The sequence below is a fragment of the Piliocolobus tephrosceles genome, chromosome 11 (genome assembly GCF_002776525.5).
Source record: "Piliocolobus tephrosceles isolate RC106 chromosome 11, ASM277652v3, whole genome shotgun sequence".
NCBI lineage: Eukaryota > Metazoa > Chordata > Mammalia > Primates > Cercopithecidae > Piliocolobus > Piliocolobus tephrosceles.
Window position 1 is genome coordinate 56,671,682 of NC_045444.1, and position 25,567 is coordinate 56,697,248.

The 25,567-nt window shown below is 40.8% G+C and overlaps 1 protein-coding gene and 1 long non-coding RNA gene across 2 annotated transcripts in view; one reads left to right on the forward strand and one right to left on the reverse strand.

The window, feature by feature from the left end:
* LOC111522169 overlaps nucleotides 1–14,523 on the reverse strand; it is a 75,362-nt gene extending 60,839 nt beyond the window's left edge. Inside the window, exon 1 of the long non-coding RNA XR_002725184.1 lies at nucleotides 14,459–14,523. This is a non-coding gene — a long non-coding RNA (uncharacterized LOC111522169). The remainder of the gene's footprint in view (nucleotides 1–14,458) is intronic.
* The window catches only part of ERICH2 (glutamate rich 2), a 28,249-nt gene continuing 17,120 nt past the window's right edge, over nucleotides 14,439–25,567 (forward strand). Inside the window, exons 1-5 of the mRNA XM_023185980.1 lie at nucleotides 14,439–14,944; nucleotides 20,891–20,921; nucleotides 21,121–21,169; nucleotides 21,384–21,420; nucleotides 23,526–23,621. Of these exons, the coding sequence (XP_023041748.1) occupies nucleotides 14,439–14,944; nucleotides 20,891–20,921; nucleotides 21,121–21,169; nucleotides 21,384–21,420; nucleotides 23,526–23,621 (719 nt within the window). The remainder of the gene's footprint in view (nucleotides 14,945–20,890; nucleotides 20,922–21,120; nucleotides 21,170–21,383; nucleotides 21,421–23,525; nucleotides 23,622–25,567) is intronic.

Sequence of the window (25,567 nt, forward strand, 5' to 3'; positions counted from 1 at the left end):
CAACATAATAGTAAACTTTTTTTTTTTTGAGACAGAGTCTCGCTCTGTCGCCCAGGCTGGAGTGCAGTGGCACAGTCTCAGCTCACTGCAAGCTCTGCCTCCCGGGTTCACATCATTCTCCTGCCTCAGCCTCCCATGTAAATGGGACTACAGGCGCCCGCCACCACACCCGGCTAATTTTTTGTATTTTTAGTAGAGATGGGGTTTCACCATGTTAGCCAGGATGGTCTCGAACTCCTGACCTCGTGATCCGCCCGCCCCGGCCTCCCAAAGTGCTGGGATTACAGATGTGGGCCACTGTGCCCGGCCAACATAATAGTAAACTTAAGAAGAAAAACCATATGATCATCTCAGTAGGTACAGAAAAAACATTTGGCAAAATTGAATGTTTATTCCTGACAAAAATTCTCAGGAATAGAAGGAAACTTAAAATCTTGTAAAGGATATTCATTAAAAAAAAAATAATACCAAAAGCATAATACTTAATGTTGAATGACTGACTGCTTTCCCCCTCTCTGATAAAAAATAAAGCAAAGATGTCTACTCTCACCACTTCTATACAGCATTATACTAGAGGCTCTAAACAGTGCAATAAGACAAAAAAAGAAATAATGGGCTCCTAGAATGAAAGAAAATGATAAACTGTCTTTATTCACCGATGACATGTATAAATTCAGTGGATAAATTCAGTGGAATTCTATGTATTCCACACCACTTCTATGTATAAATTCAGTGGAATTCACAGAACAACTACTAGAAATAAGCAAATTTAGCAAAGTCTTAGGATACCAAATCAAAATACAGAAATTACTAGTATTTGGCTGGGCTCAGTGGCTCACACCTGTTATCTCAGTACTTTGGGAGGCCACGGCAGGTAGATTGCTTGAGCCCATGAGTTCAAGACCAGCCTGGGCAACATGGCGAAATCCCATCCAGTCTGGGTGAAAGAGGGATACCCCGTCTCAAAAAAAAAAAAAAAAAAAAAAAAAAAAAAAAAATTGGCCAGGCACAGTGGCTCACACCTGTAATCCTAGCACTTTGGGAGGCCAAGGCAGGTGGATCACGAGGTTAGGAGTTCAAGACCAGCCTGGCCAAGATGGTGAAAGCCTGTCTCTGCTAAAAATAAAAAATTAGTGGGGTGTGGTGGTGGGCTCCCGTAATCCCAGCTGCTCAGGAGGCTGAGGCAGAGAATTGCTTGAACCCGGGAGGCAGAGGGTGCAGTGTATCGAGATCGCGCCACTGCACTCCAGCCTGGGTGACAGAGTGAGACTCCAACTCAAAAAAAAAAAATTAATTGTACTTCTATATACTAATGGCAAATAATCAGAAATTGAAATTTAAACACTCTTTACAATAGCATCAAAAAATATTAAATACTTAGGAATAAGTCTGACAAGAGATGTTCAAGACCTGTACACTAGAAACTGCAAAACATGACTGGGCACTGTGGCTCAAGCCTATAATCCCAGCACTTTGAGAGGCTGAGGCGGGCAGATTGCTTGAGCCCAGTTTGAGACCAGCCTGGGCAAAATGGCAAAACCATATCTCTACAAAAAAATACAAAAATGGCCAGGCGCAGTGGCTCACGTCTATAATCCCAGCACTTTGGGAGGCCGAGGTGGGCAGATCGCCTGAGGTCAAGAGTTCGAGACCAGCCTGACCAACATGGAGAAACCCCACCTCTACTGAAAAAAAATACAAAATTAGCCAGGTGTGGTGGCGCATGCCTGTAATCCCAGCTACTTGAGAGGCTGAGGAAGGAGAATGACTTCAACCCAGGAGGTGGAGGTTGAGGTGAGCTGAGATCACGCCATTGCACTCCAGCCTGGGCAACAAGAACGAAACTCTGTCTCAAAAAAAAAAAAAAACACACACACACACAATAGTGATTTATAAAAGCAAAAATTTGACTTAGACCTCATCAAAATTAAAAGCTTCTGCTTTTGAAAGACACTTTAAGAAAATGAAAAGACAATATATATGGATTTATTTACTAGTATAAATATATATTTATACTATATATGTGTGTATATATATTATATATGTGTATATATACATATATATATACAGTCCTATGCCACGTAACATTTAAGTCAAGAACAGATTGCAGTCAATGGTCTTATAAAATTATAGTATCATATTTTTACTGTACCTTTTCTATGTTTAGATATGTTTGTTTATTTTTGAGACAGAGTCTTACTGTGTCACCCAGGCTGGAGTGCAGTGGCATGATCTTGGCTCACTGCAACCTCTACCTCCCAGGTTCAAGTGATTCTCATGCCACAGCCTCCCAAGTAGCTGGGATTACAGGCATGCACCACCACTCCCAGCTAGAGACAGGGTTTCATCATGTTGGCCAGGCTTGTCTCAAACTCCTGGCCTCGAGTGATTTATCTGCCTTAGCCTCCTAAAGTGCTACAATTGCAGATCTGAGCCACGAGCCTGGCCTAGATACGTTTAGATACACAAATACTTATCATTGTGTTATAATTGCCTAGATATTCAGTACAGTAACATGCTATTGAGGTTGGTAGCCTAGAAGCAATAAGCCATACCATACAGCCTAGGTGTATAGTAGGCTATATCATCTAGGTTTGTGTAAGTTCACTCTAGGATGTTCCCTCAAGGATGAAATCACATAATGACACATTTCTCAGAAAGTATCTCCACCATTAAGCAATACAAGACTGTATATAAACCCTCCCATCTAAATAATTAGAAAGGAAATTTTTAAACAGTCCCAAAATTTGAACAAAGACTTCACCAAAGAAAATATATGGACAGCAAATGAAAAAAGCACTCAAAACCATTAGTCATTGGGGATATTAAAATTAAAACTACAATGAGATAATGCAACAGACGTAATAGAATAGCTAAAATTTAAAAGACTGCCTATGGAGAATCACTTGAACCTGGGAGGCGGAGGTTGCGGTGAGCTGAGATCGTGCCATTGCACTCCAGCCTGGGCAACAAGAGCAAAACTCCATCACAAAAAAAAAAAAAAAAAAAAAAAAAAGTCTGCCTATACCTGGACTAGGTGAGGAAGTAGAGGAACTGGAACTTTCATATGCTGCTGTTAAGGGCATAAAACATACAATCGCATTGCCAGTGTCTTAAAAAGTGAAACATACATATACCAAATTACCCAGCCATTTCACTCCTATGTGTTTACCCAAGAAAATGAAAGTATATGTCCATAGACAGTCTTTTTGTTTTTTTAAATTATTTTATTTTATCTTATCTTATCTTATTTTATTTTATTTTAGACAGGGTCTCACTCTGTTGCCCAGGCTAGTCTCAAACTCCTGGGCTCAAGTGATCCTCCCACCTCAGCCTCTTGAGTAACTAGGACTACAGGTACATGCCACCACAACCAGTTAATTTTTTTTTATTTTTGTATTTTTTGTAGAGACAGAGTCTCACTATGTTACCCAGGCTGATCTCAAACACCTGACCTCAAGTGATCCTCCTGCCTTAGCCTCCCAAAGCATTGGGATTACAGGCATGAGCCACTGAACCCAGCCTAAAGTCTTATACGTGAATGTTCGTAACAGCTCAATTTGTAACAGCCAGAAACCAAAAATAACACAAATGTCCATCAACAAGTGAACAGACAAATAGTGGCATATCCATGCAATGGAATACTACTTGGCAATAAAAAGGAATGAACTACTGATTTTACAACATGATTAAATCTGAAATTATGATGCTGAGTTAAAGAAGCTAGACAAAAAAGTATATACTATATAATTCCATTGATATAAAATTGTAGAAAAATACAGAGATCTATAGTGGTAGAAAGCAGATCAGTAATGGCTTGGGAATGACAGGAGGGACAGAAGATCTTTTAAAAAAGAAGAGGGTTCATTTAATATTTTTGGAGGTACACCTTCTCCTCCTCCTCCTTCTTTGGCCTAAGGTAAGTCAGGGAATACTTGGCTACCAACTGTTCTGTCCTAGAATGAATGAGGAGGATGGTGTTCATTGTAGGCCATCACTTAACCCTCTCTTTTTTCTGTTCGATGTCACATGTCCGCCTTTCATACCTGCAGCCATCTAGTCCAAAATCTCTAGCCTTTTCCAGAAGAATCTCTTTTTGGATCTATTTTCCATGTAACATAGAGGCTTAGACTGCCTCTATCTTGATTCATCAGTTACTATTTCTCCATTGCTTTCTTCCCTCTAAAAATGTTGAACTTAACAACGGTCAGCCCTGCCTCAATTCTCTTTGTTATGGATGTAGGCTTTTCAAAATTTTATATTATTTTAATAAAGGTATTGGGAGGAAGAGATGATAAGCATAGCTGTTTAGTTTGTCACTTTGAACAAAAAGTTTTCAAATTGCATTTTAAATGACTACTCTGGCTCTTGAATGGAGAATGGATTTGATAGTGGGGACAAGAATGAATGAAGTGATATTAGGAGACAGTTGCAGTAATCCAAGTAAAGGTTGCTGGTCGCTTGGCCTAAAGTGGTAGAAGTGGAAATGGAGAAAAGTGCGTGGTGTGGAGAGTTACTCAAAATATAAAATTGACACAACTGGGTTATGAATTGGACATGGGGAAAGAAAAAAAAAAAAGATGTTTGCCCAGGCTCCTTACTTGCCAGTGGTTATAGTCACTAAGATAGGGACTGAAAGAGGACAAGACTTCTGGTAGAAAATCATTAATATAGTTTTAGAACTACTGAGTTTGTATCATTGATACATCCAAATGAAGAAGTCAAGAAGGCTCATGCTGTATGAATTCAGAGGTGAGGTCTGAGAAGAAGACATGTATGAGGGAGTTACTGATGGACAATGAGCCAAGCTGAATGGATGAAATCTCTTAGAAAATGATTATGAATAAGAAGAGGAATGGGTTGTAGTATACTGTTAAAAAAAAAAAATAGCCACATATGCCTCTTGCCAAATTTGCATGACTGCAATGTGATTTTGTCTCCCACTAAAAGGTGGAGTTTATTTCTCCACCCTTGGAGTCTGAACTGGCCTTGTGTCTTATTCTGACCAATAGAATATGGTGAAAGTGATGAGTGGGAATCTGAGCCTAGAAGTCAAGAGAACTGGCAGCTTCTGCTCTTGCCCTTGAGACCAGCATGTTAAGAAACCTAGATTAACCCTTTGAGAAGGTAAACGACAATGAGACAAAGGCTCAGCCAACAGCCACTACCAACACCCATACATGAGACTAAAGTCATAGATTACTGAGGTCCCAGTCAGCCACCAGACAAGGTCATGAGTGATCACAGATAGGAGCGGCAGAAGCTCTCAGCCAAGCCAACCTCAACTTGCTACCCCATAGAATCATGATCAAATAAAATATTTGCCACTTTATAGACTCTAAGTTTCTTTTTTTTTCTTTTTTGTTTTTAGACAGAGTCTTGCTCTGTCACCCAGGCTGGAGTGCAGTGGCACAATCTTGGCTCACTGCAATCTCCACCTCCTGGGTTCTAAGCAATTCTGTCTCAGCCTCCCAAGTAGCTGGGATTACAGGTGCATACCACCACACCCGGCTAATTTTTGTATTTTTTAGTAGAGACAGCGTTTCACCATGTTGGCCAGGCTGTTCTCGAACTCCTGACCTCATGTGATTCGCCCACCTTGGCCTCCCAAAGTGCTGGGATTACATTTAGCCACTAAGTTTCAAGGTTGTTTGTTATGCAGTGATAGACCACTGAGGCAGTAGCTGAGGAGTCTCGAGAAACTCCAATATTTAAATATTCAGTAGAGAAATGTAAATTGACATACACACACAAAAAAAGGTAGTCAGAACCAGGAAGAAAATCAGAAAGGTATAATGTCACAGAAGCAAGATATAGACCCACAGAAACAAAGCAAAGTGTTCACAGAATAAAGGAATGCAATGTGTCAAATATAGCTGAAAGGTCAAATAAGATGAGATGAAAAGGTACTTTTGGATTTAATGACATGAAGGTTGTGGTCACACAGTGACAACTGGGGCAGAGGGAAAACTTATAAGCTCAGCTCTGGACAAATAGAGTTTGAGATGTCTATGGGATATTTAAGTATATTTGTCCAGCATGTAGTTAGATAATATATGACCTGAAGCTCAGTTTAGGGCCAGTAAGCATAAAGGTGGTCGATAAAACTTTTAGTGTAAATGAGATCATCAGGGAGACCATGTCGACAGGTGGGAAGGGATCTTAGTGCACAGCAAGGTTTTACAGTGTGAGCTCAGGCAGGAAACACACAGAGAAGCTCATGAAGAGGAGAACTGGGAGAATGAGGTTCATGAAAGACAGAAGGGTTTCAAAAAGAAACAAGAAAGGCCAGGCATGGTGGCTCATGCCTGTAATCCCAACACTTTGGGAGGCCAAGGTAGGAGGATCATTTGAGCCTAGGAGTTCAAGACCAGCCGGGGCAACACAGGAAGGCGTCATCTCTGCAAAAATACAAATAAAAAAATTACCCAGGCATAGTGGCATACACTGTAGTCCCAGCTATTCCGGTGGCTGAGGTGGGAGGATAGCTTAAGCCTGGGAGGTTGAAACTGCAGTGAGCTGTGATAGTGCCACTGCACTCCAGCCTGGGCCACAGAGCAAGACCCTGCTGATGCAGGGTGAGTCCTAAAGTGGACCTTAGCTCAGTGGGTTCTTGGTTTTGTCCAGGAAAGAATTTAAGGGCCAAGGGTGGAAGAAAACAGCTTTATTGAAGAGGCAGTGTTACAGCTCTGTAACTGCTCCTGCAAAGCAGGGCTACCCATCAGGCATAGGGTAGCAACTCAGGGCATTTTGCAGTCATAGTTATACTCATTTTTACTTGCATGCAGATTAAGGGATGGTTTATGCAGAAATTTCTAGGGAAGGGGTAGTAACCATTGCGTCATTTCCATGGAAAGGGGTGGTAACTACCAAGTGTTACCATGGCAATAGTAAATTGACGTGGCACACAGTGGGCATATCTGATTGAAAGCTGCTTTTGTCCTGGCCCTGGCTAGTTCTCAATCTGGTTCAGTGTCCAGAAGACAGGGCGCAGTGGCTCACGCCTGTAATCAATCCCAGCACTTTGGGAGGCGGAGGCGGGTGGATCATGAGGTCAGGAGATCCAGACCATCCTGCCTAACACGGTGAAACCCTGTCTCTACTAAAAATACAAAAAATTAGCCGGACGTGGTGGCGGGCGCCTGTAGTCCCAGCTACTCTGGAGGCTGAGGCAGGAGAATGGCGTAAACCTGGGAGGCAGAGCTTGCAGTAAAACCCAGATCGCACCACTGCACTCCAGCCTGGGCGACTGAGCAAGACTCCGTCTCAAAAAAAAAGGGGGGGGGGGGGGGGGGGAATGAGAAGTACTTATGTCAAATGCAGTAGAAAAACGGTGGCTCAAGCCTGTAATCCCAGCACTTTGGGAGGCCCAGACAGGTGGATCACGAGGTCAGGAGATCGAGACCATCCTGGCTAACACGGTGAAACCCCGTCTCTACTAAAAATACAAAAAAAAAAAACTAGCCGGGCGAGGTGGCAGGCGCCTGTAGTCCCAGTTACTCAGGAGGCTGAAGCAGGAGAATGGCATAAACCCGGGAGGCGGAGCTTGCAGTGAGCTGAGATCCGGCCGCTGCACTCCAGCCTGGGCGACAGAGCGAGACTCCGTCTCAAAAAAAAAAAAAAGAAAAAAAAAAGAAAAATCTCCTAAGGCAAGAAGCAGAAGGTCCCTCTCACATACCGCCCTGAATCTGACACTATTTGCCAGAGCAGTTTCAGCAGTGCGGTGCAAAGCCAGCAAGGGCATGCTGAGCAATGATGAAAATTAGAACATGGATGCCCACATGTAGAGACTCTCGGTGCTGAGGACAGGGCAAAAAAGGGCACTTTTGAGGACCATGTGCTTTATTTTCTGTTTCATTTTGTTTTGAGACTGACTTAAGTTTGTTTATTAATTGAGGGGAAACACCCCAGTGGAACGTTTTTCCAACATTTGCTTTCCCCAGCTTTTACGAAAAGTCCTTCAACTTGTGTTTAGTTTTAACTATTTCACCTTTCATGTCATTATATAACTGGGTACAATCCCCAGGTTTATTTGCTTTTAGGTTAGTTGATTCTCAATTGAGTGGGGTTGGGGCGGGGCCTTTTTCTCACAGCTATCTTCAAGTCACAGTCATAGGAAGTATCTAGTACTTCAAGAGTTCCCAAACAGCACAAAGAAAAAAAAGCAAAATTCCCTGGTCAAATAAATTTGAGAAAGGCTACACATTAAAAAAAAAAAAATCTCCCTCTGAGAAACTGACAAAGTATATTAGCATATTAAAGCCTCTGAGACATTCTACATTAAACAAAAAACTCTGTTTAACAGTTTAACAAACAAACTAATTTCCCCCAGGGGGAATGCTTTTTTCTCTGCATGTTAATAACATACCAGAAGAATTTTCACTTATCACCAGTTTAGGAAACCCTGCTGTAGCTGATTGATTCTACCTATGGATTCCTTTTGGGTTTTACAATAGAGAGATTCTTCTCCATCTTATCTCTAGATTTAGGGATTCCTGTTACCTCAGGGACTTGGAGCCCTCCCTAGACTATTTACAGTAAAGAATGGTGATAATATCACCAGTTATTACCTTAAGATCCCCTTTGTAACACCAGGGTCAGCGGGTACTCAACAAAATATTGGGCTGAGGGCAAGGATGATTGAGGAGAGTTCAGCAAGAGACATCTTTAACTAAGGGTAACAAAATTCCCAGTCCGTGAAAGGATTGGAAAGTTATTAAACACTTTCCTAGAAAGATATGAGTTGGTGACAGGATCCAAGTGCCTCCCTACATGTCTGCAGGAAGCCATCAACTAAACTACAATGACTCTTTTTTTTTTTTTTTTTTAAATCTTTAGACTTTTATTTTATTTTATTTTATTTATTTATTTATTTTTTTTTTTTGAGGCGGAGTCTTGCTCTGTCACCCCAGCTGGAGTGCGGTGGCCGGATCTCAGCTCACTGCAAGCTCTGCCTCCCGGGTTTACGCCATTCTCCTGCCTCAGCCTCCGGAGTAGCTGGGACTACAGGCACCCGCCACCTCGCCCGGCTAGTTTTTTGTAGTTTTAGTAGAGACGGGGTTTCACCGTGTTAGCCAGGATGGTCTCGATCTCCTGACCTCGAGATCCGCCCGTCTCGGCCTCCCAAAGTGCTGGGATTACAGGCTTGAGCCACCGCGCCCGGCTACAATGACTCTTTAAGATACAAAATTGGGAATGGTAACATATTTTGAAGTTCTGTTGAAATAAAGAATCATGATATTAATGCCCATGGAAATGAAATGGCGATCAACACTATGGGTTGAAAAGGGGGAAACTGTAGAGCACAGATGTGTTCGTGTGAAGGTGTGCTGTCTCTAGCAATACTCAGAGAAGAGAGAGAACAATGAAATTCTGATTGACCCCAGTGTGAGCCCAGTTGAGGTTCAGCTGCCAACCTTCTCTTTCACATCTTATGAAAGTCATTATTTAAGCTTTAAGCACAGCCAACTTTTTTTTTTTTTTTTTTTTTTGAGACACAGTCTCGCTGTGTCGCCCAGGACAGAATGCAGTAGTGACATAATTTCGGCTCACTGGAGCCTCCACCTCCAGGCTCAAACGGTTATCCTGCCTCAGCCTTCCGAGTAGCTGGAATTACAGGAGTGGCCCACCATGCCCAACTAATTTTTGTATTTTTAATAGAGATGGGGTTTCACCATATTGCCCAGGCTGGTCTTGAACTCCTGGCCTCAAGTGATCCACCTGCCTTGGCCTCCCAAAGTGCTGGGATTACAGGCATCAGCCACAGTGCCCGACCCAACCAACCATTTTAAAAATAAATATTTAAAAAATTGCTATTTCACATATATGCTAGTATTTACATTTATCCACACATCAAGAATTGGAAGATAATAATCATTTCCACGAAGCCTACAATAACAATGTTTTGGCTCCAGGCTCCCTCTACTGTCTTTGAAATAATAAACAAACATTTTATGGCACCCTCCTGACTAGATTCCAATATTTATGAAAGTCAAAACAAACACAATCTCATGCAATAATAAAGTATATCCTTAGTATGATAATCAGGAAGTTCAATACTTGAAGAAAGTTGAAAAAATATTAACTACTTAATAAAATATTAATATAAATAAAGCCATATGAAGTTGCCATTATTTGACCATTTTTTATTCACAAATGGTAATTTCATATGGTTTGACCTAATATATGAACGTTTAATTGTCAAAGAATAGTAGGGTATGTGTGTGTTTGTGTGTGTGTGTGTGTGGGGGGGGGGTGTTGCAGGAAAGATTGTTGCTTTTAATAAATAAATATCTATTATTAAATTCCCTAAATGCATTGGTTAATGTACATGATGTTTCTTGACAAATATTAACTACAGGATATGTTAAGTCCATGTGTCATAGGAATATATGTATTATAATTTGTGTTTAGAAGAAAAAATCTGCCTTCAGATTAATAAATGTGAAAATACAAAATGTTTCACATGAAAAGGTAAATGAAAGAAATGCAGCAAAGCCATATTCTTACAAGAGGAAAGCTGGAAATAAAATAGTTAACATTTTAACTGTGAGAGAAGGAAGTAGGGCAATTTGCATAGACTTCAAACAATCTCACACTGTTGAGAAAACCAGCAAATCCTGGAAAGAATTAGAGGTAAAAGCCAAAGTCAATATACTTCAAATACCCTGGGTATTTCACAGTAACTAACAAGAAAGCATCTTCTGGGTAAGTTCACACTTTGCACGAAATAAATATTAATTCCGTTGTTGGTAGTTTTCCAAAAAGTTAATATTTTACAGTTCAGAAATTTGGTTTCTTAAATTTGCCTTTGAAGCTTGAAGAATGCCTTTTGAAGTTGTGTTTTCATAGTCCTAGGAATTGAGTCTAAAAATGAAAGATGCCACCAAAGATTTGTTTGCAAACTTGTTCATCAAAACCTTATTTTTATAGTTACTGTTCACCAATTAAATCTTATGTCTGGCATAGTGCCTGGTATATACTAAGTACTCAACAAATATTTTTGAAACAATGAGTTACATAAGAAAAGTTGAAAATTTTCAAATTGGGGACTGTTTGAATAAATTATGGATAAATATTATACAGCCATTAAAAATGTTTTGAGACTTAAATACATCTGGGAAAGGTTTAAGAGGGAAAGTTAAGCAAAAAAGGATGCTAGCACTGTGTACACATCTAATGCAAATTTTATAAAATATATATATATGCGCACAAAGAGGATAGAAGGAAAAATAGAATTATTGATTGAGGCTATTACTCAGTGGTAGAATTCTGGATGGTTTTAATTTTTTCTTTTTTTTTTTTTGAGACGGAGTCTTGCTCTGTCGCCCAGGCTGGAGTGCAGTGGCTGGATCTCAGCTCACTGAAACCTCCGCCTCCCGGGTTCACGCCATTCTCCTGCCTCAGCCTCCCGAGTAGCTGGGACCACAGGCGCCGGCCACCTTGCCTGGCTAATTTTTTGTATTTTTAGTAGAGACGGGGTTTCACCGTGTTAGCCAGGATGGTCTCGATCTCCTGACCTCGTGATCCGCCCGTCTCGGCCTCCCAAAGTGCTGGGATTACAGGCTTGAGTAATTTTTCTTTTGTGTTTCTCTGTATTCGTTTTATAATCAGAAAAACACTAAAAGTGATTTAAACATTTTTAACATAAGGCACTGCTAACATTCAGATTTTTAATAAAAATGAGTCCATTAAAAATCAGGGAGTTAGCCGGACATGGTAGCTCACGCCATGTAATCCCAGCACCTTGGGAGGCCAAAGTGGGTGAACTGCTTGCACCCAGGAGTTTGAGACCAGCCTACACAACACAGTGAGACCTTGTCTCTATAAAAAAAAGAAGAAAAAAAAAAAAATAGGCCACAGGCAGTGGCCTGTGCCTGTAGTCCTAGCTACTCAGGAGGCTGAGGGACACAGAGGTTGCAGTGAGCTGAGATAAGGCCACTGCATTCCAGCTTTCCAGCCCGGGCTACAGAGCAAGACTCTGTTTAAAAAAAAAATCAGGGAGTTTAATGAAACGTAGTTGTGGGATGATTCAATATTTATATAAGACTGGCTCTTCCTCTCCACTTTGTTAGAACAAACTCTCGCTAGACAGACACTTTTGGTAATTTATTCAGTGGTGTAAATATAAAGGCCAGGGCTAAACTGTGCTTTATTTTTGAGTATAGCACCAATAATAACTTCTGCACAAAAGTTAGGTGAATTATTTCTCAGGTTATACAAATAAAGATGAAATGTAGTGCTTTTTCATCAGAGAAGGAAAGTAATCATCATGGGTTCAAATAGGCACTGGGCCAGGCACCTTACCTAATCATCTTTAATTCTTACAGGTATCCTGAAAGTAGTTTTATTTATATACAGAATATTATGGTAGAAGTAATAATACTATCTGAGTTGTTGAGGAATTGTCATGTGCCAGGCTCTGTGTCAGGGGCTTTATTTTCTCTCATTCCATGTTCTGAGCTATAGGGGCAGGTAGTGCACATGTTTCCACTTGGTACTTGAAGACCTTGAGGCCCAAGGTGGAAGCCAGATCGCTCTAACCACTCGTCAATGTGGAGAAAATACTTTTATTCTCCAAGATCCTAAATCTTTTATACACACACACACACACACACACACACACACACATATATATATATATACAGGGTCTCACTTTGTTGCCCAGGCTAGAATGCAGTGGCGCAATCAAGGCTCACTACAACTTCGACCCCCCCACCCCACCTGACCCGTGCCACCATGCCCAGTTATTATATTTTTTGTGGAGACAGGGTTTCGCCATGTTGCCCAAGCTGGTCTCAAACACCTGAGCTCTAGCGATCCGCACACCTCCGCCTCCCAAAATGCTGGGATTGCCGGATACGGTGGCTAACGCCTGTAATCCCAGCACTTTGGGAGGCCAAGATGGGCGAATCACGAGGTCAGAAGATCGAGACCATCCTGGCTAACACGATGAAACCTCGTCTCTACTAAAAATACAAAAAAAATTAGCCATGTGTGGTGGTGGGTGCCTCTAGTCCCAGCTACTCGGGAGGCTGAGGCAGGAGAATGGCGTGAACCCGGGAGGCGGAGCTTGCAGTGAGCTGAGATCCAGCCACTGCACTCCAGCCTGGGCGACCGAGGGAGACGCCGTCTCAAAACAAAACAAAACAAAAAGTGGTGGGATTACAAGTGTGAGCCACAGTGCCCGGCCCATTAATCCATTTTTGCTCCCTTTCAGGAGCAATAAGTAAACATTAAAAACACTGCATTCTACAAATGAACTTGAGCTTTTCTGTTAGGGGGAAGTAGGTAGAGAAAGAAAGTTTAATCAAATTTGACGTTTTCTTACACTTCCTTGTAGTAGATCAGTGGGAATAACCAGTCAGCCATTACCCATTCATCAGTACTAAGCAAATTCAGCAACACTAATGTTTTCAAAGGTGTTGATCAAGACATACCCTTTGCCTTGTTTAAATGAAAAGTCCTCAATCAAACAAGACATTTTCTAGTAAGGGTGTTCCTGTAATAGAGGAGGCAGTGGCCTGCTATGTCCTTATCAAACTAGGGATGTATTTGTCAATGACTCCACTGAGTTCTTTTCAAAAACTTCCATTCTGCCATTTTTCCTTAGCCTCCTACCTATCATCAAGGGCTCACAGGAGATTTAAAGAATGAACAGATGACTAAGAGAATTAAAAAACAACCATGTCTCTGTATTCTTTTGGTTCCGGAAATGGTCCAGCTGGTTCTATTTTTATTATAACAGTAAAATTTGCCATTTACTAAGCATCTTCTACATGTCAGAGCTTTACATATTTTAATGTCATTTTAGCTTCACAACCATCTACCAAGGTACATATCCTCAGCGGGTACCAACTCCAGAGATTAAATAGGGAGTACACCTGATATTATGTGTCTACCACGTGAAAGTCGAATCCAGATTTGAGTCCAACAAACAGGCGTCCTTCAAAACACGTTGCCTAGCAACAAATTGATTCTAGTTACTTCTGGCATCCTAAGTGGAGAAAAATAACCAATTCTTTCCTAGAAGCCAAGCTTGAGGGACCTTTAGAATTCTGTAACAGAAAAGCTCCCCACCCCCTTCTGTGACCCAAGCAGTTACTTAAACACTAATACCTCCCATTGGCTGGCGTGGCAGAGCAGCAGCTCCGGCGCTAGAGGGAACCTGGGCTGCTCTCGCTGCGGGAAGAGCTGGGTCTCTGGTTCAAATCACTTGAATCTGACTTCTGGGAAAACTGGCGTCCAGGGACTCCCCCCAGAGACCCATAATCTTCTTGGGGCGACCTCAGGTTGGGGGACTAAGTCCTGCAGGGGTCACTTGTTCATCCACAACCAGGGACACCCATCTCTCCCAACTCAAGACTTCTTTTTATTCCCCAACTTTAAAACTCTGAGGCCACCCCGCCCCCTTCCCTCTCCCTCGCTTAGAATCAGGTATGAACACCGACATTCCAACCCTCTTTCCTTCTTCGGCGCTCCTGAAGGTAACCGGTGCGCGTGCGCACGTCAATCCGAGGGTGTGTGCGCCCAGTTTCCGGCGCCGCGGGACACCCACGACCGCGGGGCTGTCCCTCAGCCTGGCCGCCCGCCCCGCCCCGCCCCCCCGGACCCGCCTCCCAGCCCCGCCCCGGGCCCTTCTCGCCCCGCCCGCTCCGTCCCGCGCGCTCCACCGCCCTCCGGCCTGGGCCCGCCTCCACCCAGCCTCTCCGTGGCTCCCCGGGCTGCCCCCGCCCCCGCCCCCGCCCCCGCCCCCTCCCCCGCCGTCGCCCCATCCCCCCAGCCCCCACCCTCGGCTGCTGCCCGAGCTTCCTCCACACGCCGTGCAGTCTCCACGGCGACGCGGCGTCCCAGACTCGGAGCCCAGAGCCCCGCGCGAGCAGCTAGCCGGGCTGGCTCTCGGTGTCTGCCCTTCGGATGGTCGGCTGGAGGGAGCCGCCAGCTGGTAAGACACTCCGAAGCAAAGACCAGTCTCCCTCTCCCTAGCCCGGTGTGCAGCCTGACCCAGCCCCCACAGCAGACCACCCCCAGACCCGGCGCCCGAGCCTGCGGACTGCTCTACCGCTCCTGGTTCGGGCTCTGGGCCCCGCGGCTGCCAGGCGCCGCCGGGAAGGGAGGATGCGCGCGGCCGGGGTGCGCCTGGCTCGCGGCACCCTCCTCCCGCCGTGGTCGGAAGAGGTGAGGAATAGCTGTTCGGGTCTACGCGGGTGTGGAGATAACTGGGCGATTCTGACAGGCTTGTCTACACCACCATGCTTTGACCTGCCGGTTCACACGTACCAACTCCTTCCCGGCAAATAACTAGGATGGCCCAGCTCATCTCAGGGCTTCCCGCCCCCTCTGTCAGTCCTTGCCCTTGCCCGGAATTATTTTACTTATTTTTGGAAAATTAGTGAAGACATCACTGCTAGCTAGATATAACTTGCTAGCCATACAAATTTCGATGGAATTTGGACAAATCATTTATATTCCCGGGCCTTGTTCTCATCTTACGCGATGATGAAATTGACTTGAAACTTCCAAAGTGTTGATATTGTTGTCTTTTGACTACTCAAACTACTCTACACTGAGCCCTTGTAGCATTTAAAGTAACACATGGTATAATGATCAATTTATTGTTTGGCATAGATGTCTTGGCTGAATCTATTTTTACCCCAGGAGAACCCCAGAAAGTCGCTTTTTAAAAATCTGAAAAGGACAGTGGAAATGTCTTTTAATATGTTTCATTTTTCTAAAAATCGAATGCAATGATCCCCAAATCCAACTTGTTATTTTTTAATTTTTTTTGTTTTTGTGAATTAAAATTGTTTTGATTTTTGTAATCTCTGGAAAACAACAATAACAACAGCATTTCTCTTTAAGTGTTAAGAGTTTTCCAGAGCTGAATTCCAGCATCTCTGTAGGTATTTCACTGCACCCACTCCAGAATTCCATAGCTTTCCACGTATGCTCACCGGTTGAGCCACATCCTCGCTGTTTTCTCCCCTCTTTGCCCCATCCAGTTTCAGCATTTAGAACTGGCTTCATTTGTGACAGTTCATCTTCAGGGCTGGCCTCCCTCGGCTGTAAATATTAACAATAGTATAGGAGGAGTTATAGTAATTGTAGTTCTAGCAGGAGATGAGTGCTACTATTATTATTTATTAGTAGCTAATTATTTTAATCCTTGCAATTTGACTCTATGAATAGGTGGTATTTTTATCCACACTTTACAGTTGAGGAACTGAATCACAGAGAGGTTAAGGAATTTGCTCAAGGTCACACAATTTGCTGGGATTTAAACATAGACAACCTGACTCCAGAGTCTGGAATCCTAGCACTATATTACACTGTAAAGGAAATATGTAAAATTTATATTTAGTCACTTGAAAGAATGACTGTAAGTGATGGATGATCCTTGACACCATTCGTATTCACATTTGAAGCTATGCCATGAAATATTGTTCCTGCATCATGTAATGTTCTGCCACCAAGCTCCCTGAGGATAGAAGATAGTGCTTAATCAGCTCTGTCTGTCCTTCTTAGCAGAGTTGCAGGGCCTGAGTGTGTAGCTAGCTAGCTATTCATTCTGTCTTTGCCTATTAGACTACAAGGTAGCTTATAAAAACCAGTAGCACAAAACAGTAAAATATTTGCATAAGTGGGATGAAGAAAAAACATGTAATGTCTTCCAATATTACAAGATAAATCTAAAATAAAAATTTTTTTGAAATCTGAATTTTAAATGTTGGTAGTTCATTTTATAAAAGCTGTTTTTGTTTTTTTTTGTTTGTTTGTTTTGTTTTGTTTTGTTTTGTTTTTCCTGAAGTCTGTGGAGTGTGGAGTCCAAATAATACCAATTGGGGAGGTTCAGAATCTTGTGGCCTCTGGTTGCATGACTCCTAAACTACAATTTCTAAATCTTGTGGCTAATCTGTTAATCCTACAAAAAGGCAGTCTGGTCCCCAGGCAAGAAGTGGGTTTGCTTTGGGAAAGAGTGGCAAAGAGACAAAGACATCTTTGTCTCAGTGTTAACTATAAACTGATTTCTTCCCAAAGTTAGTTTGGCCTATGCCTAGGAATGAACAAGGGCAGCTAGGAGGTTAGAAGCAAGATGGAGTCAGTCAGGTCAGATCTCTGTCACTGTCATAATTTTATCACTGTTACAATCTTTGCAAAGGCAGTTTCACCTCTGTTCTTCCAGTTCTGCCTCCACTGCCTGCTGACTCTCCTTAGGTATCTCCAGTCCATGAGCCCAAAAGAAAGAATTTGATTGATCCTGGTAATCACTATTCCTCAGTTTGGACAGTATGGGAAATTACACTGTAGTCCCTTAGAGGGAAGCATTTGTTACAGTACTTTGAAGCTTGCTCTGTCACATACATATAAGAAGTTAGTACCCACTTCACCTATAAGATTCTGAACTTCTCAGAGTATCTTCATATATCTGACATGTAGTAGGTGCTCATCAAATGTCTAGTATTGTATGATTTATTGTCTTTTTTTTTTAGAGACAGAGTCCCACTCTCTTGCCCAGGCTGGAGGACAGTGGCACAGTCATAGCTCACTGTAACCTCAAGCTCCTGGGCTCAAGCCATCCTCCCACCTCAGCCTCTTGAGTAGCTGGGACTACAGGCACACACCACCATGCCTGGCTAATTAATGTTTTATACAGGCGTAGTTTTGCTATGTTGCCCAGGCTGTTGTCGACCTCCTATCCTCAAGCTGTCCTCTGGCCTCGATCTCCCAAAGTGTTGGGATTAGAGGTGTGAGCCACGACATCTGACCCAAATACCTGTTTTAAATAGACACTGAATAGTGCATGAAAATTTGGAACTATCATAAACTGTGCTGTTCCCATTGCCACAAGGACTGTTAAAAGATATCAGCTTTATATGTGTTCTAAATTAGTCTGCTTTTTCCCTGGACTTACTGATCTTTCTAAACAAGTGTCAGTACTTATAGGGTTTAGGTAGTTTTTGAAATTAATTAAAAGCCCTCAGAGATAATCTGCTTGTCTCAATCGCAGTAAAGGCCCATTTTTGCTTCCCTAAGCAATTTTAATCATCACCATAGGACATCTTTCCAAACTTTTCTTTTAAATAAAACGTTGAGTTGTTTCAACAGTGTCCTTCCTATATGCCAGGCTCTGCTGAACACTTTACCCAGATTATTCCATTTAATCCTTATAATAATCCACCAAAGGTGGCACCATAGTGATCCCCATTTTTCAGATGGAAGAATGGAAGCTTAAAGAAGTTAAATGACTTGTCCAGGCTCACCTGGGAAGGGACTGGAACTGGGATGTGAATCTAGTCTCTTTCACTCAAGAGCCCCATCTTTTTTTTTTTTTTTTTTTGAGATGAAGTCTCGCTCTGTCACCCAGGCTGGAGGGCAGTGGCACGATCTCTGCTCATTGCAACCTCCACCTTCACCTCCCGGGTTCAAGCAATTCTCCTGCCTCAGCCTCCCGAGTAGCTGGGACTACAGGTGCGCACCACCACGCCGAACCAAATTTTTTTTTGTATTTTTAGTAGAGACGGGGCTTCATCATGTTAGCCAGGATGGTCTCGATCTCCTGACCTCATGATCCGCCTGCCCCAGCCTCCCAAAGTGCTGGGATTACAGGCATGAGCCACCATGCCCATCCCAAGAGCCCCATCTTTTGAGTATTATTCTGTACTGTCTCCCAAGGAATTCAATGTAATGAAAGGAGATGAAATGGACATTTCCTAGCTAATGATAAAGCCAGACCTAGCACAGCATGGGTCTCCATCAAGGGCTGGGATCTGTCCATCCTACGTTTTCACCAGGTGAAAATGGGAGGAGAATTACATGCACGAATGTTTCATCTAGGTGAAGAGTGGAATGTTGCAATCTCTGAAGATCCTAGAGCTAGAAAGGAAAGGACTGCTCTAAATATAAAGGTGGGCCAGCATGTTGCCTCACTCCTGCAATCCTAGCACTTTGGGAGACCCAGGCAGGAGGATCGCTTAAGGGCCGAGACCAGCTTGGCCAACAAAGTGAGACCCTGTCTCTTCAAAAATAAAAAATAAAAAAAATAGCTGGATGTGGTAGTGCACACCTGTGGTCTCAGATACTCAGGAGGCTGAGGTGGGAGGATTGCTTGAGCCCAGGTGATCGAGGCTGCAGTGAGTCATGATCATACCACCACACTCCAGCCTGGGTGACAGAGTGAGACTCTGTCTCAATAATAATATTGTTAATAAATATAAAGGTGATGCTCTATGGGACACACAGGTACCCACGGGATTGTGGAACTCTGTGAAGTGAAAGTCTCTCTCAGGGGAGATCGTGTTAGATTTCTTTTGTTAAGGCCTTATTTAGTTCATTATTGCTTTGTTTCCTCTTTGGAGCTTTACTGCCCTAGATAATCAGAGGAAAATCTTTCATTTATCCTAGAGTTTGGTCTTCCACCACTGTGTTTCCCCAAAAGATGCTGTGCTGTTCCGATAGACTTTAGTTCTCTGTGAGCCTCTTGGAGAGCTAATCAAATTAACATATGTAATGTCTGGCTAGGTCAGGGTTCCCCAGAAAGCAAAGCCTGAGGCAAATTTTATATACAGCTGCTTTATTCAGGAGCATAAGTCAATGTAAGGGACTTGGACTTAAAAAAAGTAAAAATTTAATATGAAATAATGACGCTTCCCTTTTATTGTCCATAGTCTTGGCCCTGAATTTTATATTCCAGAAATCCCTCAGTAGGTAATAATTATGATAATTTTTAAAGTCTGGTTTGGGCGTGGGAACACTGTTAGAGGGGTGAACAAGTGAATTGTTACTTAGGAAAATTTTAAGTATGGCCACTCGCATACTTGAAAAGAAACCTTGAGTTTATTTTTCTCTTAACTATGAGAATGAAATTTATCCAGATATATAAAAGGCTACCTTCTAGGAAAATCAGTCCTATGATCAGGTAACTTAGGTAAAAATTCATAGAGAAAACATTGTACCCTTATGTTAATAAACACATGAGAAGTTATGAGCTAAGGATTATATTTTAAAATCAAAAGTCATTTCTATATGTATTTAAATAATACTTTATTAAAAATACCACATTTTGAAATACTGTGGAAGAATTTCTTCTTGTTCTGGTCACATGTACTCTGAAAGGTGTTTTGTTGTTGTTATTTGAGACAGTCTCGCTCTGTTGCCCAGGCTGGAGTTCAGTGGCGCAATCTTGACTCACTGTAACCTCTGCCTCCCGGGTTCAAGCTATTCTCGTGTCTCAGCCTCCCAAGTAGCTGTGATCACAGGCGCCCACTACTGCGCCCAGCTAATTTTTGTATTTTTAGTACAGATGGGGTTTTGCCATGTTGGTCAGGTTGGTCTTGAACTCCTGACCTCAGGTGATCCACCCACGTCAGCCTCCCAAAGTGCTGGGATTACAGGCATGAGCCACCGCACCCGGTCTTAAAAGGTGTTTTTTTGTTTTGTTTTGTTTTTTTGTGACACCAATAAACTGGAATGTGGCAGATAAGTTACATAAAACCAAAAAGATAACAGAGAATTTCTTTTTTTTTAAACTGTTATTTTAGGTTTGGGGTTATGTGTGAAGGTTGGTTACAAAGGTAAATGTGTCGTGAGGGTTTGTTTTACTTATTATTTCATCACCCAGGTATTAAGCTCAGTACCCCTTAGTTATCTTTTGTGCTTCTCTCCCTCCCCACCCCCTCCCTGCAAAAGGCTTAATTTCTCTAGATTTTTTTAACTAAATTTCATAATCCAGAAGAATGAGATTTTACAGTTAGAATGGAAATAATGCTACTAACTACAAAAACAAAATACATACTTAATACCCAACTGACAGACTGTGTTCTGTGTTCTATTTGTATTTTAAATCTATATAAGTGTTTAGAGGCTTATGAAGTAAATATTTTGGTTTTTGCAGGACTTCTGTAGACAAGACAGATACTGTAAAGGTGAGAGTATATAATTTTTTTAGGATATTTTGGGTCTATTTTACCATCAATTTGTACAGTTTTTAAATAATCAGCTTTAGTATAAAATTGCATTTCATTCTAGATAATAGAAATGTTTACATAAAGGCTATTAGTAAATTATTTCAAATATCTCAAACTAAAATAATAATGCTAGTTTTTATTTCTGCTTCTATTTTAGACAGCAAAGAACAGACAGAATGGCAGATTGCTAATATCTGATCCAAAGGGTAAATGATTTATTACTTTGAAAGAATATGTTTAGCCACTATTTTGTCCTAAATATTAAGAAGAATATTAGAATGGCAAGTGTCATTGAATGACTTAGCAATTAAATCCTTTATTATTTTGCCCATCTTTTTAAAATTCCTATTTGCCATTTAGAAATGTATGTTAGGGACATCACTGTTAATAAAATACTGAGGGTATTTTTTTCTCTTTCAGGAAAAGTGATGATTGAATCTAATGAAGCAATGTCAGAGTAAGAAAATGTCTTTGATTGTGCAGCTGATTTCTCCCATGCCTTTTAAGCAATTAGAACTAGATAATGCAGCCATTTGTCACCCAATTAAATTTGAAAGGCCAGAAATGCATGGATTAGCACTTCAGCTTTTGCTTCAGTCAAAGCAGTTGTTACTTAGATAAAAGGACAGTTAAAATGAAAAATGAATTTTGATAAAAATGTAGAAGTGTAGATAATATTCACTTCTACTTTTTAATGCTTAAACACCCTGTATTCTGTATTTTACTTGTATCATAATTTTCATAGCTCATTCCTATTTCCCTTTGATACTTACTTCTTTCAAAATATTTCTTCAAGTGAATATTTACTTTAAAATTAAACCAATTATTTTCTATAACATGAATTGTTACTACTCAATAAAGAAAATAATCACCTCAACTAGTTGAAGAAACTGGTATTAAAAAAATAACATCATTTCCAGCCTTTTGGCTAAGATCAAGTGTAAAAAAAAATCACAGTACAATATTAATTTAGTAACTAAATGTTAAGTATCTGCCCTGTTCAAGACTCTGATTCTGATAATCTGTTAAAGCCCTTCCTGTATTCATCTCTTACTTTCTGAAAAAAAAATCTCTATTTATTCTATGAAAAATTACAGCTCGAAAGTTGATCATATACACATTTGTGAGGATTACTGACAAATTAGTAGGTACTGTTCTGGTGGGTTCTTCCATTCAAATTCGTATTGTTTTGGTTTATTCTAAAGATTGGCTGGGAAAAATTCTACCTTAGGCAACATATATTTAAATTTTCATATTGTCAAAACTAAAAATGTCCACCTTGGCTTTTGTTGTAAATTATATATATATTACATATTATATGATACTTTTTTTATTAAAGAGAAAGTAATGTATAGCAAATCAGTGACAGAGGACCTTATTTATTTTCATTTAAAGTTACAATCAACCAGACAAAAAGAGCCTTGTCACATATAGTAGTCTACATGTAATTTTATACGTATCCTATTACATGGTTGAAAACATTTAATAAAATCTAAAAAATGTTTACTTGTCTTTGAGGGATATTTGAAATGTAACTTTCAATAATAGTAATAGAAGTTACTAGATCACAGATGAAAAGAAATTACTGTTGTATCCATGAGCCCCAATGTTCTTTGAGTGATAAGCAGTGTTGGAACTGCAGCAAGGGGCGTTTCACCTCGTGAGGTAGATAAACCCCAGGGATAAATCAGATGCAGCCTAGGCCAAAATAGAAAAGTAGAGTGGCTACTTGTTCTCTTGATATCAGTCACAATTGCGTCTGCCTCTCAAACTGCTTCTTGCAAGGTCAAAATGATCATTTCCCTTCAATTTGCTTGCAGAGAAGGAGAAGGGTGGACAGTGTAGCCAATAAGCTTCACAGGTGTGTAGTTTTGTCACCTCAGGTACTTCACCCAGAGTTGAAGGTAAACAGGGCTAGTCCTAAAGAAAAATGATCAAGTAGGAAAAAACATCAGGGGGGATCTTTGCACGGGAAGAGTGTGACTGACCTGCAAAGTTGATGAATTTTTTCAGTGTAGCTTCCATTCCACTCTCCACCCTGCTGCTGTGGCTTCATAGTCTGACTGGCAAGTGAGATTTGCCAAAAGATTTCATTTAGGTTGGGTTAGGGAAAACTCAAAGTGTTTTCATTGCTTTAGTTTTTGTATTTTTCACTCCAGTCCCAGGAAGTATGTGAACTCTATAAACCATGAGTTTCAAACTTCTGGGCGCACAAATCCCACATTTAACATTTTCTTTTTCCTTAGAAATCCTATGTGGGAAAGATTTTGTCTACCAAGCAAAGTGCTTTTAGTTGACAAACTATTTTCAGCAGTAGAAATAAAATATGTATTTAATGCTGGATAAAGTTTTCTAGATTTTTGACCTTACTTGATTTTTTGGTCAAGCTTTCAAGCATAAAGATTGAGGGGAAAATGGCTGAAGCAAATCCACAGCACTCAACACTGACTGAGCTTGAAAAAAATTGTATCTCTAGGACTTTTCTTACATAATCACATGTTTTATAACCTTTCCTAAAATGAATAACGAGCTATTTTTTTATTCCCACTTTTATACCTCAAGTAAATGTCTCTTTGGACGCAGACCAAGATTGACAAGCAAACTTAATACCCCACCAACACAGGTCTCTCTAAATGTAGCTAAGACATTCTCAGAAAAGTAAGTTTTAATTAATTTTGTTTTTAGGCCCATGTTTGACAAGTATAAATCATTTTATGACAAAGTTTAAAATAGAAATCTCCTGAAAAAATTATTAATTTCAATAGAAGTTTTGGGATACTTCCTAAATATACCCAACACACTGAGGAAAAAATTCTAAAACTTAGGTTATCTGCCCTCTATCATAAATATGTTCCAATGGAGTGTCTAACCTGATTAGCTCTGTAATTTTATTAAGTACTAAATTAAATACTTTTGCATTTCCAAAGGATATTACTACATAAAGTAAAATTTTAAATCTTTCCTCAGTTGTAATTATAGTTAACAAAAACAGATGTTATAGTATACTAGTTATCTGTTTTTCTTAAATAGTTAGGGGCCTTGTGACCATAAATAGCATCACTTTCTCAAATAGAAGTCAATAGATTTTAGGGGAAGAGGAAATTGACCTTTGGGCCTCTGATTCTTTGAAACTACGCAAGAAAGACCATAGAAAGTGAACAGAAAAGCCGTTTATATCTTACTGTTAAAATCAGGATTTGATCAGCTCTCATGCAGGTATTTTTCTGGCATATTCACTGCTTCCAAATAGTAATATTCCATTTATCTTCAGGTCATTCAGTATGTTGGTTGCCTCCATGTGTGTTTCATTAAAATTATTATAGGCATTTCTAGTTATTCAAATACCTAGAAATATACTAGCTAAATTCCTTTTTTAAGGTATATAACTCAGTGAATATAGAAGTGCCATATTTTATTCTAAAGCACACATTTTTTTCATATTTTAACACCTTTTACAATCAATGTCATCTTACACTTATATTTGGCAATATTTTTTCTTTTTTAGTGTACATAAAACAATGGTATGTCTTATAATAAATAGATGGTATCTTAGATTCAATGAAATACTTTAATTCAGGGAAGAAAAAAGACATCAAAACCCTTTTATGTAGATCAGCTATGAGAGCGTATAAATGTTAGTAATCACTAGTGTGGTGACCTTTTACATAATAGGAGTCTCACAATCCTGGAAACTGAATATTTCAATGATTCCACAACTTTTCCTATGTAGAGTTTCTTCTTGGATGCTTTTTGTCACAACTAGAAGATCGAGCAGGGCAGAGGCAGAACAAATGTAAATCATCTTTGCTGTGCATTTTTCATTTCCAGAGAAGGGTTTTGCTTTAGCCATATATACTGGGGGAGTAAAGATTCCATTCTCTCCCATAGTATTAAGAATATAACAACCGGGTCAACCTATTTGTTAAATTAGTGCATAAGACCACTAACTTAACTACTAATGTTCTGGATCCATATATCCATGAAGGAAAAAAACAGAGCCATTGTAACTTTGGGGAACAAATAATACTTTACATCTTTTTATATATTTCCATGCAAACTAGAAGGTGAATTTTTTTTTTTTTTTTTTGAGATGGAGTCTTGCTCTGTTGCCCGGGCTGAAGTGCAGTGGCCGAATCTCAGCTCACTGCAAGCTCCATCTCCCGGGTTTATGCCATTCTCCTGCCTCAGCCTCCCGAGTAGCTGGGACTACAGGCGCCCGCCACCTCGCCCGGCTAGTTTTTTGTATTTTTAGTAGAGACGGGGTTTCACCGTGTTAGCCAGGATGGTCTCGATCTCCTGACCTCGTGATCCCCCCGTCTCGGCCTCCCAAAGTGCTAGGATTACAGGCTTGAGCCACCGCGCCCAGCCTAGAAGGTGAATTTTTAAAACTTTATGAAGGAGTCAAATTAAAAGGTTCTCAAGGCCTCAAAAAAAGAGACTTGGGATTTTTTTCCACAAGCATAAGGTGCCTATGTTTGTGAACAGAGGGCACCACATTAAGAATTCCTTGTTTCAGTGTGTTGTTTACTAACATGAAGCTTCAAGTTTGAAGTCTAAAAGGGAGAGTTAACCCATTTTTAGTTAAGCTACTTAATGAAAAAGGC